At 40.9% G+C, this 13,787-nt stretch overlaps 1 protein-coding gene across 1 annotated transcript; it reads left to right on the top strand.

The window, feature by feature from the left end:
- Window positions 1–3,113: 3,113 nt before the first annotated feature.
- Window positions 3,114–9,387, top strand: LOC102836527 (odorant-binding protein-like). The gene is made up of 6 exons (XM_006835703.1): window positions 3,114–3,194; window positions 3,303–3,442; window positions 4,659–4,729; window positions 8,135–8,242; window positions 9,003–9,104; window positions 9,362–9,387. The coding sequence occupies exons 1-6, from the start codon at window positions 3,114–3,116 to the stop codon at window positions 9,385–9,387; spliced, it is 528 nt and encodes a 175-aa protein (XP_006835766.1).
- The last annotated feature ends 4,400 nt before the right edge of the window (window positions 9,388–13,787 follow it).

The following is a 13,787-nucleotide window of genomic DNA, read 5'->3' as shown; positions in this document are numbered from 1 at the left end:
GTTCTTCTGGCAGTCCATGGTACCTTATTCACTGTCCAACTTTCACATGTATGTAAGGTTATTGAAAATACCATGCATGACTTGGGTCAGGAGAACGTTAGTCCTCAAACTGACATCATTGTTTTTCAACACTTTAAAGAGGTCTTGTGCAGCAGATTTGCCTAATGCAATGCATTGTTTGATTCCTTGTCTGCTGCTTCATTAAGTGTTGATGGTTGATCTCAGCAAAATGCAGTCTTTGAGAACTTCAATCTTTTCTTCAAGCATATAGATGTTGTTTATTGGCAGCATGAATGGGCTCAAATGGAGCAACGATTATGAGATTGGCCCAAGACTGGGAAGTGTTTCGTTCTGTTGTGATTGGGTCGCTTTAAGTGGGTACTGACTCGATGGCCCTTAACAACAACAACAACAACAAATCCATATGTAGAAATATCCTCTGTCAAGCATGTTAATATTTTTGGGTGTAGTTCCCCTTTACTGCCCCTGCACCTGTTTAGCTAACATGTCCATTTTGTACCCACTCTTTGGTCATTGCTACTTCCTTTATTGCAGGACTGTGTATGTAATAGCGTTGACTTTTGCTGTCATTAATTCTTGTATTCCTCTCAGTTTCCTGCTTTGTCTTGATCAATTCTGGTTGTCCCTCCCCCTAACTGTAAATCAGCTTTCCTTCCCCAAAGTTAATATGTATCCACCTTCTAGTTTTTAGGAGTCCTGGTGTGGCGCTCTAGGATAAGTGCAGGACCCGCAAGGTCAGTTTGAACCACAAGGTCGGTGGTTCAAACTCACCAGCTGATTCTTGGAAACCCTATATTGGGTCGTTATGAGTTGGAAATGACTCGATGGCACTGAAAAACAACACCTTCTAATTAGTGATTTGTCCTCTCTTCCCCTCCCACTCTTAGTAGCCATCAAAGTATGTTTCTTTCTGCATCTAAACCTTTCCTTGATGTTTTATAATAGTGGTCTCCTATGATATTTCCCTTCTGTTAAGTTCATTTACTTCACCATTTTTTTCTTCTTTTCAATTGTGTTATTCGACATTCAAGACCATGTTTCAGGGTCTGTTCTGATGTCCATTTTGGTCTTTCCAGTTTTTTTATGGCATTTTAGTTTCTTTATGTATGATGGTTTTTATGTCATCCCAGATATCATCTGGTATTAGGTCATTCATGGTCCATGTGTCAAATCTATGCTTTCGATGGTCACTAAATTCAGGTGGGTTACACTCCAGGTTGTATTTTGTCTGTGATGGGCTTGCTTTAATTTTCTTCAGCTTCATCTTGAAGTTGCATCTGAGCAATTGATGGTCTGTTCCATAGTAGGCACCCAAATTTGTTCTATTGGGCTTCTCTTTTGTCTTTTTCCACAGGTGTAAGAAATTTGATTCCTGTGTATTCCATCCATCACTGATACCTGTACTCCAACCTTTGAGGGCCACATGTACAATCACAATTCATTTTGTTAAAACAAAGATAGTTGCATGAATAAGGCATTGCACTTACAAAATTATACCATGTGATTTCCATCTTCATTTCTATCACCAAGGCCATAGTTCCTAACCATCAAGCCTTCCTTTTGGTTTCCAACTTTCACACCCCAATCACCAAGGATTACGCATGTATCTTGATTAAAAGTTTGATCCTTTTCAAACTACAGAAGTTAGTAAAAGTCCTCATTTTCTTAATATTTAGCATTAGTGGTTTGTGCATAAATTTGTGTAATAGTCATAACAACTGATCTTCCTAGTAGGTATATGGATATTATCTTTATCACTGACAATGATGAATTTCAGGATAGATTTCAAAATGCTCTGTTTGATGATAAATGTGACACCATTCCTCTTCGATTTGTCATTGCTGGCATAGTAGACCATGTGATTTTTTTCATTCAAAATGGTCAATAGCAGTACCCATTTCAGCTCACTAATGCCTAGGATGGGAGCAGAGTGACTCCGTAGGATAAGAACTAGACAACGAATCACACATTCTGTGCCTATAAAGATGACAATCCTGGGAATCCCATGTGGCAATTCTACTCTGCCCAACAGGGTCACTGTGACTCAGAATCAACTCGACAGTTTTTTGTTTTGCTTTTTAATTTTATCATTGTTAGGTGCCATCGAGTCAGTTCTAACTCATAGCGACCCTATGCACAACAGAACGAAACTCTGCTTGGTCCTACCGCATCCTCAAAATTGTTGTTAAGCTTGAGCCCACTGCTGCTGCCACTATGCAAGTCCATCTTGTTGGGGGGTCTTCCTCTTTTTCACTGACCTTCCATTGTACCAAGCATGATGTTCTTCTCCAGGGATTCGTCTCTCTTGATTATATGTCCGAAGTATGAGAGCCAAAGTCTAGCCATTTTGGAGTCTAAGGAGCATGCTGTTTGGACTTCTTGCAACACAGATTTCTTTGTTCTTCTGGCAGTCCATGGTAATTTTGATAATCTTTTCCAACACCATAATTCAAATGCATTGATTCTTCTACAGTCTTCCTTATTCATTCTCCAACCTTCACATGCATATGAGGTTATTGAAAATACAATGGCTTGGGTCTCATGTCAGTAAAAATTGACATCTTTGCCCTTGAACACTTTAATGAGTTCTTTTGCAGAAAATTTGCTTAATGTCAGACATCACTTGATTTCTTGACCATGGCTGCCATGATTTTGATTTTGGGACTCACAATACACATTTTTGAGGGACGGGGGACACATTCCAACAATTTATAGTAGGTGATGGTTGTCTTACATTGTACTTGCCATTACTTGAAGAAACAATGTGATCAAACAAATGTTACTGTCTCCGAAATGAATCTAAAGAAATCTAATCTGTTGTTCTCCTTAAAGGTCAAAGATTGAGTCCAAGCGAAATAATTGTATTAAGGGAATGACAAGAGAACATCCAAAGGCCATTGCTTCCAACCAGGATGCTTCTTGTTGATTTTTAAGATAATTTCACGTACACTATGTACTCATTGTTCAAAGGCAGCCCTTCACAAACTGCCCCATCCACAAATGGATAGTATAAAAGGTGGGGTGCATACCATCTCACAATAAGAGACGCAATTTCATCTCTCTCGTAAGAAGGACTGAGAAGCATGAACATGATGAAGACCCTGCTAGTCACTCTAGTACTTGGAATCATTTGTGCTGCTCAGGACTCCCTCTTGCAGGATCCTTGTACACAGGTACCGGGATGGACTCACCTGGGGCAGAGGGCAACCTGGTAGGATGCTCGCCAACTGAAGATGTGTCTGTATCTGTTTGCAAACCATGTCTTGCCTGTCCTTTTTTAGGTTACCGGACCATGGCGTACCACCTACACAGCATCTGATAATAAGGAGGCAATAGAAGAAAACCATCCCATGAGAGTTTACTTCCGTTACATGCAGTGCATGAGTTTAGGATTAGCAATACGGGTTGACTTTTACAGCAAGTGAGTAAATGCTGGAAATTCATGACTGGGTGAGACGACACCAAGGAGGGAAACCATCTTGGTAATTTCTACTCATCAATTCAGCCATACTGGAGCCCTGGGGTTGCAAAGGGTAATCATAGGACTACTAGCCAGAAGGTGGTTCTAACCCACCAACTGCTTCAAGCAGGAAAATGAGGCAGTCTAGTGTCATAAAGATGTGTAGTCTCAGAAAGCTAAGGGACAGCCCTACCTTGTCCTATAGGGTCACCTTGGGTCCAATTGATGGAAGCACAGTGCATTGTTATGGTGATACAGGATTGGGTATGAGATTTACTCGGTGTTTAAGTAACAGCCTTGGTGGTTCACTGGCTAAGTTTTCAATGCAAACTTGATAGCTAGTAGCTACGACCCACCCAGTGGCTTCCCAGGAAAAAGACCAGTCAATCTGTTCCTGTAAAGATGGACTGTTGCTCTCAGGTGCCATTGAGTCTGTTCCAACACCTAGCAAATAGTGTTTGTCCAACAGAGGAAAACCCTGCCTGGTCCTGCCTCATTTTCACCGTTGTTACGTTTGAACTCATTGCTGCTGCTGCAACTCTGTCAGTCCATCCCTTCGGTGGTCTTCCTCTTTTTCACTGGCCCTTCATTTTACCATGAAGGATGTCCATCTCCAGGAACAAGTACCCACTGTTCAAAGGCTGTGAGACAAATTCTCACCATCTTCACTTCTAAGGAACGTTCTGGTTATGTGTGGTCCAAGACAGAATTTTTTTTTTTTTTTAATTTATTTCTTTGGGTTGTTGTTGCAGAGTGCCATCGAGTCAGTTCTGACTCATAGCAACCCTGTATAGGGTTTCTAAGAGTGGCTGGTGTGCTCGAACCACTGATTTTGAATTCAAGCTGACCTTGGGGTCCTATGCTTTATCCTACAGTGCTACACCAGGACTCCATTCTTTGGGAGGTCTGTGATATATTCATTCTGTTCGCCAATGTCATAGTTCAAAGACATCCATTCATCTTTAGTCTTCATTATTCATAGTCTAGCTTTCCCATGCAGATAACAGCCTGGAAAACCCAAGGGGACAGTTATTTTTTCTTTTCTTCTTCTTTTTCTTCTTTTTTTTCTTAAAGTCTCATGGGGTCTTTATGAATCAAAATTGACTCGCCAAAGGTAATGGGTTTGCATATTTCATGGAACACTGGACGATTAAGCTGTCATTGCTTTCTTTTCCAGAGAAAATGACCAATGCATTCTCCAACATCAACTGGGACTGAAGACAAGCGAAAACTTTTACACAACAAACTGTGAGTCCTCGAACTTTGTAACTAGTGCATGTTTGGGACCTTAGAGTGTCACACAAACCAGGATCCACTGGGCACGATTCTTATCCAGTTTCTAATTCCAATCAGCACTGTGATCTGCTGAATGCCTAATCACCTTCCAACTTTCTCTCGTTATTTTTCCTTCATTATTTTTAAGAGAGAGAGATGAGGGTTTCTACTCCTGCAAAGACTTACAGCCTCAGAAACCCTATGCAGGTTTGCTATGAGTTGGAACCAATTTGAGAGCACTTCAAAACAACAACAAAACATACTATCAGGGAGATAGTGTGGTATGATTGGAAAAACATGGATGACTAACCATAAGGTTAGCGATTCAAAGCCACCAGCTGCTCTGAGGGAGAAAGAGGAGGTTTTCTGCTCCTGTAAAGATGTGTAACCTCTGAAGCCCTACATAAGGTCACTGTGAGTCAGAATTAACTCTAGGGCAGTGGATTTGTTTGTTTGGAAAATAAAAAGTTCAAGTTGTATTTTTATTTATTACAGCCAAACCAAAATGCAAGCCCATTGCCATGGAGCTAATTCTGACTCACAGCGACCCTCTCTCTATAGGGTTTCTGATGTTGTCCATCTTGAAAGGAACAGGAAGCCTCAACTTTGATCTGAGGAGCAGCTGGTGGGCTCGAACTGTGGGGTCGTGATATGCATCTCAGTGCTTATCTCTCAGTGCCACCAGGGTTTCTTATCTATTGTTGTTGCTTTCTGTGCTGTGAAGTCAATTCTGACTCACAGTCATCTGGTTTCCAATAAGAGCACAGTCCTGGTGTGGTGCTGTAGCATCAACACTTAACTGTACGGTTGGTTTGAACCACAATGTTGGTGGTTCATACCCACCAACTGCTCCTCAGGAACCCTTTACAGGGCCACTATGAGTCAGAACTACTTGATGGTGTTTAACAACAACAGACTGTATCTGAAAGGAGCCGTGGTGGCTCTGTAGAATCAGCACTGGACTGCTAACCTACCAACTGCTCAGTGGAAGAAAGGTGAGGTTTTCTGTCTCTGGAAATTGTTACAGCCTCAGAAACACGAGGCAAGGTCACTATGAGTTAGATTTGACTGGATGGCAGTGGGTTATACGGTATCTAGATTCTAAGCACCAGGCAATCTGCTTTTTGTTTTGTTGTGAATGAAGTAAATGATAGACACATGAGAAGCTAGCTCACAGATTACGTATGTAAGGAGTTTCAGTTATTCAGAAAAACCTCATAGAAAAGAAAATTCTGAACTGAAATAGTTCATTTGCCAGCACCTTAAATGACCCCCGAGTGTCTGTAAGACTGTTACTTTTATAATATATATAAAAACAAGATAGGAAATATTGAAGAGCTTGTTACATAGTCTGTTGTAAAAGCACAAGAATACTGTTACATGTAGGAGCCTTTGGTGAAGCTAGAGGTCATTGTTGTTGTAGTGAAGTGCCGTCAAGTCATTCTGACCCATAGTGACCCTGTACAGGGTTTCCAAGGAGCAGCTGGTGAGCCGGAAACACCAAGCTTGCAGTTCAAACTCCTTTGCATTAGCCCATGAATAAAATCAACTAATCCCCAAAGGACAAATATTGTATAATCTCACCTAGATAAAAAAGACAGGAAAAGGCAAATGTAAAAACACCAGTGTTTACCAGGGAAAGGGACATTAAATGGAGACAGAAAATCACGTTGATTCATGGCTGGGCTTCACAGCTGGTGATACTAATCATTGTCAGTAAATTGTACAGATGTTTAAAGTTGAATTTGAAAAAGCTGTGTTATAGATATATTTACAATGACAACACATATATTATATATGTGTGTGTATGTATGTGCATGTGTGTATATATATGTGTGTATGTATGTATATATATGTGTGTGTGTATATATGTATGTGCATGTGTGTATATATGTATATGTATATCTATATGTATATTTGTATATGTATATCTATATCTATATATTAGGGGTAGCTTCTGAGGTAGCTTATGTACAACCTCATAGAATGTGCCTCATTGGTTTGGAGGTTTAGGGCCATGGTTTCATGGGACATCCCAGTTCATTGGTCTAATAACATGTTTGTACTTCTGTTCGGTCTCCTATTTCATTTTTTAATGCCTGGGGTCTTAAAAGCTTTCAAGGGGCCCTCCAAGGTACAATGATTGATCTCTGTTCACCAGGAGCAACAGAAGAAGACGGGAAGTCAGGAATAGCAGGGGGAAGGTGTGACTAATTGCATCTAAGACAAAGTGCCTCCTTTACCGAGGGACCAGAAGGGCCGAATATTTTGATCAAAGCCTCTAGAGAACAATCTTAATCAAAAAAGGGGAAATAAAGAATTTTAAAGTCTCACAGACTACAGACTTTCTGGAGGCATGGGGGTAAAATGGACACGTGAAACTATTGCTCTAAGATTATCTTTAATCCAGAACTCAGAATTATCCCCTGAAAAATCTCCTCAACACCAAACAATAGTTTAGCTGAACTGTAACAAATGCCTGCCTTGAGCATTGTGTTCCTTTCAGATCTAGCTCTACAGGAAGAAGCTGCTAACAGGTTCGGTAGGAAACTTGGGAGGCAGTGAGATTTTGTTTCTTGTGGAGGAGAGGTTCCGGAAAGGAGGGTGAGAAGGGTTCTTGAAGAATGTTATCAACGTCACTAAAGTGTACATGGAGAGACTGTAGAATGAGTGTGTATTCTGGTGTCCACATTCTCACTGACAACAGCAAAAACAAATGATGCAACTTAGAAAGCAATAAAAAAAACCATGTAAACAGAGGAATTCTGAGAACAATGCCGTTAAGACCGATTTCACATGGTCTACAAGGTAAGAGAGTAGCAGTAAAGAAAAGTCAGTCCTGTGCCCTGTTTCTCTTCATGGATGATAATAGTTTCTGGATTGGGAGTGGGTGAAGGGAGGAAAAGACAGAGGACAAGGAGAGAGAGAGACAGGAAGAAAGGGAGAAGACGAGAAGGGAAGAGTGAACGAGAACACGCGTAGTTACAGGGACAATTTGTTGGACTAAGGACACCAGTTTATATCATGACATATGAAAATACTTTTGATTGATTCCTGGCCAATGTACCTTTGGTATTGTCACTAGTTCATCTGTGTGTCAGGGATCACTTGCATGGTGTTAATCTACACAGGTTTCAGCAGGACAGACTAGGAAGAAAAGCTCATTGATCTATACCCTGAAACCATCCAATGGCAGCTGGTATGGCTCACAGTCATTGAAACGATTCTGGTGGGACCAGTGGGCCCTTCTATCTTGCCTGGGACTCTCATCAGTCGCAGTTCGACACAATGTCAGCCAACAGTAGCAACAACAACGAACACATGGAGTACGTTTCCTCTGAAGATGATGATACAAATTCTATTTCCTTTCCTTCACAGATGCAGGCATGGTTGACTTCACTATCCTTTATTACTCAGACCGTTTCATGGTGATGTATGGCATCAACACGAACAATGGCAAGACCTCCAAAGTCATTGGTGCTATAAGTATGTTCGACAACTCACTCACGCCCCCCAGTAGAGAGTAACCCATGACTATGCTATCAGACATATCAACATATTAGCAGTATGCATGCTTAGGATTTAGACTGAATTAGGTTTGGTGCAAGATGGGGACACCCAAGGGTCTGAGTCGCCATGTTTTTTTTCAATCTGTCAGCTTAGAAGCGGGTTAGAGAGAAAAGAGCCTTCATAACAATGGGAGACGAGACTTTAAAAACTTTTTTTTAAACTTACGCTTGTGATTTAAGTGAAAGTTCGCAGAGCAAATTGGTTTTCCATTCAAGCATTCATACACATTTGGGTTGGCAACATTGATCGTAGGAAACATCAATCGTAGAACCGGTCTTTGATCAACAGCTCATGTTCTTGTTGGATTCATCAGTTATCACTGGGTTCGGTAGACTAGCAAACAAGATCAAAATTATGGGGGCATGGTGGTGGAAGAAGAAGCCACAATTGTGCCATTCTAAATGTCCAGACACCATCCTCCCGATGCTCTGACTTGGCTATGCAGCCTGTTGTCTGTCTTTCTGGGGAAGCTCATAATCACAGGTTCAATTGCCTTATATGTCTTCAGTCATCCTTGTCTGTCACTGGCATCGGCAGGTGGCTGCCCTCTGCATTCTAGCTAATGATCACACACAGAGAACCATTCTCCACATTCAGTTCTCTCACCCCCTGCATCCAGAATTTCATATGGGTCTTAATGGATACCACTTTTTACCTTCCCCTCAATGATTTGCAGCCCAAAATGATGACATCAGCGACGCAGAATATCAGATATTCCTGTCTTTGACGAAAGCAAAGGAGATCCCAGAAGATAGTATTATCAAAGTCATTGAAACAGGTAAAGTGATTCTATAGTGGCCAGGAAGATATCATCTAAAGTTTATGGACATAGGAATTTAGCTAACTATTGTGTCATTTGGATAGCTTGAAAATACAGTACGTAGCAAATTGATTCATGATTCAAAGACCCTGGTCTTGGTGGTGACTTAATCTATATGCATAATTGCTTTGTTGTTTCTTTAAAAAAAAATAAAATTCTCCAATATGCTGAGACACTATGATGATCCATTTTTCTGTTCTGTTTTTGTTTGCTAGATACCTGCCCCGATAATTACTATTAAGGTGAGTAAACAACATGATATCTCTAAAGAGGTTAAGAAAATCCAGATCATCTGTTCTTTGAAGAGGGAGTTGGGTTGAAAAGAAAACTGTAACTTGTAAGATTTAAAAAAAAAAAAAGTTACAGTTTCCTCAAAAATGTCACATTCAAATTTCCATGAAGAAAGACATCCTATGGATGAACAATACCATGTTTGCTATGTGCCCAGTGGGGTAAGCAATTTAGAACCCTGAATTTCTGGAATAAGATGAGACTGGTGAATCCCAGTGCAAATATAATATAAACATAATGCCTAAGAGAATCACAAGGAGCTCTGGTAGCGTAGTAGTTATGAATTGGGCTGCTAATCTCACAGCCAGCAGTTTGAAACTACCAGCTGTTCGGCAGGAGAAAGATGAGGCTTTCTGCTCCTATAAGGATTTACAGCCTCAGAAACTCTGTACAGGGTTGCTTTGAGTCGGAACTGACTCCAAGGCACATAACAACAACAGTAATATAATCACAGTATTTGTTGCTATTGTTAAGTGTCATTTAGTAGGACCCAAGTCATGGTGACCCTTCATAGGGTTTCCACGGTGAGTCTGAACCACCGACCTTGTGGTTCAAACTCAAATATTATGTAGCAGTATAGTATAGAATATATACTATTTAGCAGTGCAGTATAGTACATGTACTATGTAGCAGGATAGTATAGTATATACACTATGTAGTAGTGTTGTATAGTATGTACACTATGTAGTGGTGCAGTGTAGTACATATACTATATAGCCATGTAGTGTAGTATATATACCATGTAGTCATGTAGTGTAGTACATATACTATATAGCCATGTAGTGTAGTATATATACCATGTAGCCATGTAGTGTAGTATATATACCATGTAGCCATGTAATGTAGTATATATACTATTTAGCGGTATTGTTGTTGTGAAGTGTCGAAGAGTTGGTTCCAACCGATAGTGACCCTGTATAGAGTTTCTGAGGAGCAGCTGGTGAACTTGAACCACCAAACTTGCAGTTCAAATGGCTTGGCAGTCTGGCGCATTAACCTACAGCACCACACCAGGACTCCATACTATACACAACAGAACAAAACGCTTTTGTCCTCATAATTGTTATGTTTGAGCCCATTTCTGCAACCACTGTGCCAATTAATCTCATTGGGGGTCTTCTTCTTTATCTTTGACCCTGTACTTTATCCTGTTGTGGCACTGTAGGATAAGCACTGAGCTACTAACAACAAGGTCTGTGGTTCAAAGCCACTTTCCACATCTCAGAAACAGGGTCACTATGAGTCAGAACCAACTGGGTGGCACTGAACAGCAACCACAAGAACAAAATCACTTTACCAAGCATGGTGTCCTTCTCCAGGGACCAGTCCCTCCTGTTAGCTGAAATCTGAGCGATGAGACAGTCTGGCCATCATGCATACTGTATGGTGTTGTTGTTAAGTGCCAATCAAATCAGTTCTGACACCTAGTGACCCTGTACAAGGATTTCAAGGTTCTGCATCTTTGTGGGAGCAGATTACCTAGTCTTCTCCTGTACGCATACTCCATAGTGTTTCATATAAGCTATAAATACACTAAACACATTGTAAACCCATAGTTGTTTCATTGTTGTTCTTGTTAAGTGCTGTCAAATCAGTTCTGACTCATAGCAACCTCATTGAGGAATGGCTGGTGGGCTTGAACCAGCCGTGAGCAGTCCAGTGCTTATCCTTACAGCCCCATGCCAGGATTATTTCATTGTTTTAAATAATTCTAGATAACATTTAAAAGAGGATTGTGATGACACACAGACACATTAAGTGTAATGTAAGTATCTTGTGGCCATAAACATAACTCCTAATAAATGCAAAATAATTCTGACATGGTACCGTACCAGTTCCTACAATAGGTACATCCAGAGAGAAAACAAAACAAAACAAAAACCAAATTCAGCTGGAAACCACCCCACCTCTCATCCTGAATCAAATTAGAATGAAGTCTTGTGAGTTTCACCTGCTACCTTTTCATTAATGTCTTTTCACCCCTTTAAGTATTTCTTTTTTTATCTCCACTTCTGTTTTGCTGGCACTGTGTCAGGCTAACAGCATTCATCATCTTTTCTTCTTCTTGTTTTATTTCATGCCTAAGGAAATTTTATGATGACGGAGTTCTACTCAAGAATCGTCAACATGAACGGAATTTCAGTTTGTTTCAAATCTCCCTCCACTCTGCCTGGAATACAATGACCTCTCTCAATTTCTGTCTTCTATTTCCCTGTTCATATTCTGTGTGCTGTAAGTAAATATCAGTACATTTCAATAAACTGAATGTGCACAATACTCATGAAGGGCCTTAGTTGAAAATTGTCTTCTGTTGAAACTGTTTGTACTTTTCACAAGCATAACAAAATCAGAAACCTCTCATAGAATAATTCCACCACCTGTCTGTCAGTTTGTCATACTGTGGTGGCTTGTACATTGCTGTGATTCTGGAAGCTATGCCACCAGCATTTTAAATACCAGTAGGGTCACCCATGGTGGACAGGTTTCAGCTGAACTTCCAGAATAAGACAGGTTAGGAGGAAGGAGAGGCTGACAATTCTGAATGTTTAGCCACTGAAAACCTTAGTAACAGCCGTGGAACACTGTCAGTTAACACCGTACTATTGAATATTGAAATATGATGGATAGTACCAGAATATTGTCAGAGATAGTGCCAGAAGATGAGACCCTCAGGTTGGGAGAGCTTCCTCCTCAAAGTAGAGTTGACCGTGATGACAGATTAGGAAGAGAAATCAAGTGATCTATTGTGTGGCACTGTGGGTTAATGCTCCAGACTGCAAAGCTGTTTGAACTGCAAGGTCGGCGGTTCAAGCTCACCAGCTGCTCCTCAGAAGCCCTATACAGGGTCACTATGGGTCAGAAACGACTCGACAGCACTTACAACAACAACTGTTAACAAAATGGCCCCATGGCAAACCAGTCCCATGGATTACAACACAATTTTGCCCCACAGAGTGTGGGAAGATGAGCTCCCGCCACCGACCCCAGGTTGCAAGCCCATCAAAACCCTCAATGGCTTCAACAGGCCTCAAGCAGATCTGTGGTCATAAAGATAATTTAAGGCCATGGTCTTTGGTACACTGAGTCTCCATGAGTCTGAGTCAATTCAATGACAGCTAATAAAAACTCTAGAATAGATACAATTCTGAAGGGAATTAATTGCAAGATTGCTCTGTCATGGTGTGGGTGCTGAGAGAAATCACTATGGTTGTTGGATCGAGTCAGTTCCGACTCACAGCGACGCTGTGCACAAGAGAATGAAACACTGCCTGGTTCTATGCCAACCTCACTATTGTCATGTTTGAGCTCCATGTGACAGCGAATGTGATAGTCCATCTCTTTGGGGAGTCTTCCACTTTTTCTCAGATGTTCTACTTTACCAAGCATGATGTCCTTCTCCAGGGACTGGTTCTTCCTGATGACACGTCCGAAGTAAAGTCTTAACGTAAAGTCTTGCTTCTAAGGAGAGAAGTAATGTTAACCATGGTAAATTCAAAGACTCAGCCCATTAGTGTTGAGATGATTTCCACCCCATGGGACAGAGTTGAGCTGTATCCAGAGAGTTTCCAAGGCTGTCTTCTTCATGGATACAGACAGCCACATATTTTTCCTATAGGGTGGCTGGCGGGTTCAAATCGCCTACCTTTCTGTTATCAGCCCAGAACTCTACCATCAAACAACCAGCCCTCATTGAAATTACGACAGGGAGTGGGGGTGTATATGTGGGGTATAGCGATTAACTATTTCATGGAATTTTCAACAAGTTATGAAGTGGGGACTTAAGAACAAAGTCAGGTAGCAAAGTCAGGATTGAACAATCCGACAAATAGAGTAATGAGGCCCATGCACAGAAAACCAGAGTTCTGTCTAGTGAATACTGGGGGCCCTTTTTTCTGCCAAAAATTTTAACACCCTTTTGTGGGCCATGCAAAATTATTAATTTAAAAATAGCCTACTAGAGATGATGGCATGGAGAGATGGGGCAGCTAAGGATTCTAGACTCAAGGAGGGAGAGGGGATGGGTGCTGGTGGCCAGGGGCCAGGTTGTGCCCTTTGGCTGTTTGAATAATTGCATATTCCTGAGTGTTTTGATTCCCATCCAAAAAACAAACAAATAACACAGAAGGAATAGAAACAAATACTATTGAATGATGAAATGTGCAGGGATTGTAATCATTACAATGAAACAAACTGATGTTCTCCCATGTAAACTATCAGTCAATTCACAATGAAAACTTGAAAATTTTTACATTTGGTCAAATGTTTAATAAACTCACCCTTAATGTGATGCCTCAGGAACTCTGATAGCATAGTGGTTACAAATTGGGCTGCTAACCTCAAGGTCGGTAG

The sequence above is a fragment of the Chrysochloris asiatica genome, unplaced genomic scaffold (assembly GCF_000296735.1).
Source record: "Chrysochloris asiatica unplaced genomic scaffold, ChrAsi1.0 scaffold00018, whole genome shotgun sequence".
NCBI lineage: Eukaryota > Metazoa > Chordata > Mammalia > Afrosoricida > Chrysochloridae > Chrysochloris > Chrysochloris asiatica.
The sequence above is the reverse complement of the archived record's forward strand: the minus strand, read 5'-3'. Positions and strand labels throughout refer to the sequence as shown.

Bases quoted from the DNA above. Each gene is read 5' to 3' on its own strand.
- LOC102836527 (XM_006835703.1), top strand. From the start codon at position 3,114: ATGAAGACCCTGCTAGTCACTCTAGTACTTGGAATCATTTGTGCTGCT. The intron at 4,730-8,134 runs GTGAGTCCTCGA...TTTCCTTCACAG, and splicing joins AAACTTTTACACAACAAACT to ATGCAGGCATGGTTGACTTC. The intron at 8,243-9,002 runs GTATGTTCGACA...AATGATTTGCAG, and splicing joins CAAAGTCATTGGTGCTATAA to CCCAAAATGATGACATCAGC.